Source organism: Lycium barbarum, chromosome 9 (genome assembly GCF_019175385.1).
Source record: "Lycium barbarum isolate Lr01 chromosome 9, ASM1917538v2, whole genome shotgun sequence".
Taxonomy (NCBI): Eukaryota; Viridiplantae; Streptophyta; class Magnoliopsida; order Solanales; family Solanaceae; genus Lycium; species Lycium barbarum.
Genome location: NC_083345.1, coordinates 115,007,186 through 115,013,954, shown reverse-complemented (window position 1 = coordinate 115,013,954; position 6,769 = coordinate 115,007,186). Strand labels below are relative to the sequence as shown.

At 37.4% G+C, this 6,769-nt stretch overlaps 1 protein-coding gene across 1 annotated transcript; it reads left to right on the top strand.

Moving 5' to 3' along the window:
- The first annotated feature begins 614 nt into the window (after nucleotides 1–614).
- On the top strand, nucleotides 615–4,648 carry LOC132609531 (pentatricopeptide repeat-containing protein At2g36240-like). The gene is made up of 2 exons (XM_060323572.1): nucleotides 615–752; nucleotides 2,432–4,648. The coding sequence occupies exon 2, from the start codon at nucleotides 2,507–2,509 to the stop codon at nucleotides 3,929–3,931; it is 1,425 nt and encodes a 474-aa protein (XP_060179555.1). The 5' UTR covers nucleotides 615–752; nucleotides 2,432–2,506; the 3' UTR covers nucleotides 3,932–4,648.
- Nucleotides 4,649–6,769: the final 2,121 nt, after the last annotated feature.

Genomic DNA, 6,769 nt, shown 5'->3' with positions numbered 1-6,769 from the left:
TTTAATATTTTAACTTTCATTTTGACGCAATTATTTACTTCAAATCAAATGTGGAGCCAGAATTTGACATTTATAACATATGTATCTTAATTTTCTGAAGTTATTTAGTTCTAAATAAATAATCTATACATAGTTAATGAACTTTTAAGACAAATACATAATTTAACTTGTGCAGCGGATGGAGCTGCTCCTCTCTTAATTAGGGATTAGGGGTTCGAACATGGATATGGAAAAAATCTTTGGAGGAAGCGCTCCCCCCGAATAGGCGCGATACAGTGCGAATTATCTGGATTAATTGGGCTCAAATGCGGCTATCGAGCACCAACCAGAAAACCAAAAAACATGAAAAATGAGGTAGGAGGTTCGATAGTTTTTCAAAAGTAGACCTTAAAAACAAAAAATAAAAAAATTGACTTAAATAAATAAGATTAGGACCTAAAAGTAATTAAATAAAAAGTTTTAAAAAAAATTAAAAATTATTGTGAGGACTACAAAAGTTTCCAGGTTCGATAGCTTTTGAAAAGTAGATCTTAAAAACAAAAAATAAAAAAATTGATTTAAATAAATAAGATTAGGACCTAAAAGTAATTAATTAAAAAATTTTAAAAAAATTGAGAAATTATTGTGAGGACTTTGCTCTTATATATAATAGTAAATAGTAGCATCAGCTAATGGAAACTCGAAGGAGTCTTCAAAAATGGAAATTTTGAGGTTTTTGGCCACCAAAACTTTCCAACCTGAATCTATTTAAGGTATTTTACATAGTTCAAAAGTTAATTTTATCCTTTATTTTGTTACCTTTATTATTCCAATTTTGTCAGCTTAGATGAAAATTTGTAACTATATTGATTGGGTTTTGCAATCTTGAACTTACTGTTTAAAAAATTGGGGATTTCATATATTGGTTTTGATTTTTGCTAATTTGTGGCTATGGGTCCTTTTCTTGATGAATTTAAGGAGTAGGGCTTGTATTTAATTTTCTTTCTGGTATTTGGAATAGACTTATCTGATCAATCATCTTGTCTTGTTTCAAAGAGCAAACTGTTACTAACAAAAAAAGTTCAACTTTTTTCTCCCCTTCTTTTTAAATATTTCTTTTTTTTTTAGGTAATATGTAATCCTCATTTCAAATTAAGCAGAGGTGGATCCAGAATTTTCACTCAGGAGGTTCAAAAAAATAACAGAAAGCTAAATATAAAAAATAATGTTGTGAATTGGAATTGAACCTAGGACACATGATAATTTTGAACACCTTGGACCGCTTGAGCTAACCTTTTGCATTTATTCAGGGTGTTCAAAAGTTAATATATGTACATAAACACAGAAAATTTGCCCTATGTATATACTGTAATTTTTTGCCGAGGGTGTTCGGGTGAACACCCTCGGCATGCTATAAATCCGCTCCTGGTCTTACGGGTTCCAGCAGTATTATTTGCCAATATGGAACCCTTCTTTTTTTTTTCTTACCTTTATCTAAAAAAAAGGGTTCCAAATTGGCAAGTAATACTGCTGGTTCTTCACTAGGCTGGTGTTGTTCCCAGCTGAACTTTGTTTGTGGTGAAGGATAGTTGCTACTTTAACTTGTCGGTTCTTTAGGGCGACGCTAGGGTACCGGAAGAGGTTTCATCCGAACCCCATTCATTGAAAAATTACACTACGTATACAAGGTCAAACTTATTTTCTACCTATATATAATAGGTGTTGAAGGTGGGGATTAGGTCTGCGTACACTCTACCCTCCCCAGACCCCACATGGTGGGATTATACTGGGCTTGTTGTTGTTGTTGTTGTTGAATCCCCTTGACTTCATCGTATGTTTATTTCTTATATTCTAGATCTCCTTAATGAAAATCTTGGTTCTACCACTCACTTCTACTTTATAGGTAAAGAAAAAATGTGAAGATTGTCGAAAAATGGTAGTACAAGGTTTTGCATATTATTCTCTGTTTGCAAATCGTTTAACGACTTATTTTACCTACTTAAATATTACTAACATGTATATAAATATGCAATTTTAACCTTCTTTCTAACTGGAAATGTAACTCCTAATTGTAACACTAGGTACTATGTTGAAGTAGTGTCTAGTCCCGACATGTAACTAACTGCTCCATGTTTAGAGTGCTTACTAACCAAATTCAATACAATTGAAACTGTATTTTTACTGGGATTGAATTGAATTGTGATTTATAGTTAGTTTGTTGAACTGAATAGGTTTGTCAGTATCATCAAATTGAACTAATATGTGTCAGTTGAATTGAATTAAATTGTGATTGAAATCAAACAGATTTGATTTAAGTTGTTTGAACATGGTTGAAAAATTGAAGCACGAAATAGATATTTTGTTTCTTCTTAGAAAACTGGCTATTGCAGTCTCTTGATCAAAATAACTAATTCTTAGATTGATATTAGAATGACATAATTTCACATTACAGGGTTTTCATGAAAATTCAGCTACTGGAGAAGTGAGGGACAATAAGTTCAGCCGAGGGACGCAGAACAAAAAGAAAATGGGATTCCAGAAATTTCTCAAATCCATTCCAAAATCAACAGGTTCTGATCGAACTTCACTGCTACCTCTTGCGGTGAGAACAATAGATTCTTCATTGTGCACTACCAACAACGTCACCCCTGTTGCCCAAAACCAACTGAGCCAACTCATGGAAACCCACCTTAAACCGTCTTTCACAGCCAAAGATTTTCTCTCTTTTCTCAAAAACCGCATCCACTACCACCCTATCCTTACTAACCTTGACTTCTACCTCTTCAATTATGCTGCTTCTGTCGACTCGTTCCGCCATGATCACACTACTTATGAGTGGATGGCCCGCACGCTTGCTACCACTCACCGCCTCCAATATCTTACTACTCTCCTCCAATTTATTTCCTCTAACCCCTGCCCATGTGCTGATGGTATTTTCTCTTGCCCCAAAACTGAACCTATTTACCGTTTTGCCATTAATGCTTATTGTAAAGCTGGTAGATTTGATGATGCGTTGTTAGCTTTCGACACAATGAGGAGATTGATTGACGGGAAGCCTGATGTTGCTGTTTGCAATATAATAATTCATGGATTTGTGAAGTTTAAGCATTTTGATAAGGCTTTGGAGTTTTACCGTAGGATGATTGGAGATCGAGTAAAGCCTGATGTGATTACGTTCAATACTTTGATTTCTGGGTACTGTAAGAACTCGCAATTGGGTTTGGCTCTGCAAATGTTTAAGGAGATGAAAACTCATGGATGTGCTCCAAATGTAGTTAGTTTTAATACTTTAATCAAATGGTTTCTATTGGATGGCAAGATTGAGGAGGGGATCGGGATGGCTTATGAGATGACTGAGATGGGATGGGAGATTTCATCGGTGACTTGTGAGATTTTGGTTGATGGGCTTTGCAGGAAGAGAATGGTGTTAAAAGCGTGCGATTTGTTGGTCGACTTTTCGAGGAAAAAGGTGTTGCCAAGAACATTTGATTATTTTGAGTTAGTTGAGAGGCTTTGTAGTGAAGGAAACGTGGCAAGAGCTATCGAATTGGTGAGTGAGTTATGGAGGAACGGGGATTCTCCAAGCTTAATCGCTTGTACAACCTTGATTGAAGGTCTAAGGAGAACGAGAAAGATTGACGAAGCATCCGAAATTATGGAGAAAATGCTGCAGGAAGGTATGGTTCCGGATAGTGTAACGTTTAATTGTCTAGTTACTGACATGTGCGATACAGGAAGAGCGAAGGAAGCAAATAAGATGAGGTTATTGGGTTTAAACAAGGGTTTGGATCCTGATACTGTAACGTATAATATTTTGATATCAGGTTTTAAGAGAGAGGGTAAAAAGAAGGAATCAGAAGCTCTGGTGGAAGAGATGTTGGATTTGGGGTTTATACCTGATATTGCTACTTATAACAGGTTGATTGATGGACAGGCTAAATCAAAAAGTTAACTTTATTTGCACCTGCTATCTTCGAGTCGATGAAAACTTATATGGTTGCGATTTATTGATCCACGTGGGGACATGAAGACAGGCATATTAGGAAGTACTAATGGAGAAAATCGATGATTTTCTTACCCTCTTACTTCCAATCATCTACAAAAAAGATTGCTGAGTTATGAATCGTCTACTTCTTTTTTGAGAGTCAACTGAAGAACAGCTTGGAGTTCTCATGGCTTGCGTGGTTCAAAAATTTTGTCATCGTTGACTCCTTTATTTCTGCGTTGCAATAGCAGATACGCTGCTTATTTCTTAACTACCATGGAGTACAGTGGACTCTGCTGCACACATTGAAGGAAGCTCTGCTGGGAAGGACAAAGAAGCAACTCAAGAGAATGTGGAGATATATTGGTGTGTATGCCATGAGCAGTTTGTCCGGGGAGAAAACACATGTGACACTATGTTGCTCGGGTTCTTAGAAAAAGACTGTCAGGTATGTGTTGGATCCTCGAAAAGTTATCCATTCTTGGAGGATTCGACGTGGGTGTGGTAGCCTTTTTGGTGGATCCGAGAATTCTTTTTCTGGAATAACCTATTAGCCATATGATGTATCCAGTAGGCTCTGTACATGCTAATATTTATAAGCTGATTTATTGTTATAGAAGAGGGAAAATGTAATTCGAAATATTGCTACATTAAATGAAGGGAGAACACAAGGAAAATTGTCTATGTGATTGAACCAAGAGATATATGACATCATAACAGTAGACAATATCTACTACTAACATCTAAGAGGGGATAACCGGGCAGCTCAAGTTCAACATGTCTGCCTGGCATCTGAGTCTAAACTGATCATTCAAGGGCTTATATCTATCTATTTCAGGATAAAATCATTGTATTGAAGCTTTTTTTTTTTTTTTTTTGATGATGTAAGTGTTTTATAATCACAAAGGCATCAAGGGGATGCATAGTTACAAAAGAGGAGGAAATATCAGCTCATACAAAGATAACAAAAAACCTATCGTAAGTCTAGAGAGCTGACAAATCCAAGAATCTATCATAAGACTAAGGAGCTAATAAAATCCAAAAAAGAGTCTGGGTTATAAGCAGGGGTAAAATTAATCCAGCTAAAAAGAGTAGTCAGGCATCTGGCCTTGAGATTTGAGCTGGCAGTTACAATACCATGAAAACATCTTTGGTTCCTTTCCAACCATAAGCACCACAAAATGCGAGCAGGGACCATAGACCAGATTCTTCTGATGGCCTTCCCAACTTTCCAAGAACTCCAACAGACAAAAACTTCCCTGACAGTGTGCGGTATAACCCATTGCAAACCAAACAAAGTGAGGAACATATTCCACACATATGTAGCAACTGGACAGTGTAAGAATAGGTGGTTAATGGTTTCAGAGGTGCAATGGCACATGTAGCATCTATTAGCAAGATGAAATTTCCTTTTCATGAGGTTGTCCAGAGTTAAACAAGCCCTTTTTAGAGCGACCCAGCAGAAACAGGAGACTTTAGGTGGTAAATTGATTTTCCAAATCAGCTTCCAAGGCCATTGATCAATCAGGTCCTTGTTGGAGGTCAGAAGCAGGTAGCTTTCTTTGACAGAATAAGAACCGTCCTTGTTACTGCCCCACTTAAGCCTGTCATTTTTCTGAGTGAGAACTGGACTGTTCTGTAGACACCCAATCAATGCTATCATGTCCTCTATTTCCCAGTCATTTAGGTGTCTCATTAGGTGCAAATTCCATGAGTTGTCCTCCCAATTCTGAGCAATTGTTGAATCTGGGTTAGTTGTTATAAGGAACAGCCTGGGAAAAGCATCCTTAAGAGTAATAGAGCCAAGCCATTTGTCTTTCCAGAATAGAATATGAGCCCCATTTCCCACTTGGAAGGAAGTGTTGAGAAAGAACTCATCCCACAATCTCCTGATATCTTTCCATAAACCAGTTCCATAAGGAGTTAAGATTGGGTTGGAGCACCAATGGCTAGTGCTACCATATTTAGCTTGGATAATCTCCTTCCAAAGACCAGCATCATCTTGGTTAAACCTCCAGTGCCACTTCATTAACATACATTTGTTGTGTAATGCTAAATCCTTTATACCAAGACCACCTAGATGTTTTGGAAGAGTTACTTTGTCCCACTCGACTAGATGATACTTGTGATTTTCGCTATTACCTTCCCATAAAAAAATCCTCCTTAGTTTGTCAAGTTGATATTGAACCTCTGATGGTATTGGGAACAGAGACATGAAGTAAGTAAGAATACTATCCAAGACACTATTGATGAGTGTTACTCTGCCACCAAGAGAAAGGTACTGTTGTTGCCAAGAGGCCAATCTTTTCTCAAACTTTTCAATGACCACATTCCAAATCTCCATTGATCTGTGACTAGCTCCCAAGAGGAGTCCTAGATATGTTGTGGGGAAAGTGCCAGTGCTACAATACATGATGCTGGCCAGAAACTCTAAATCTGGGACCATATTAACAGAGTAAATAATGCTTTTAGTCATGTTAATGTGGAGCCCTGATAAGGCTTCAAAGATCATAAGGGTGAGGTTGAGATACCTCACTTGAGACTCCTCAGCACCACAAAAAATAAGGGTGTCATCAGCAAAGAGAAGATGAGAAACAGGAACGGTAAGACCAGGCCTGTTACCCACTTCAAAACCACCAATCCACTGCAATTGCTTTGCCTTTTCCAGCATGTTACTGAGACCCTCCATGGCCAAAATGAAGAGAAAGGGAGATAGGGGGTCACCTTGCCTTATCCCTCTCTTAGGGGAGAAGAACCCTACAGGACTTCTGTTGACCAGAACAGAAAATTTAACCGTAGAAAAGC

Coding starts and splice junctions, on each gene's coding strand:
- LOC132609531 (XM_060323572.1), top strand. CDS start 2,507: ATGGGATTCCAGAAATTTCTCAAATCCATTCCAAAATCAACAGGTTCT.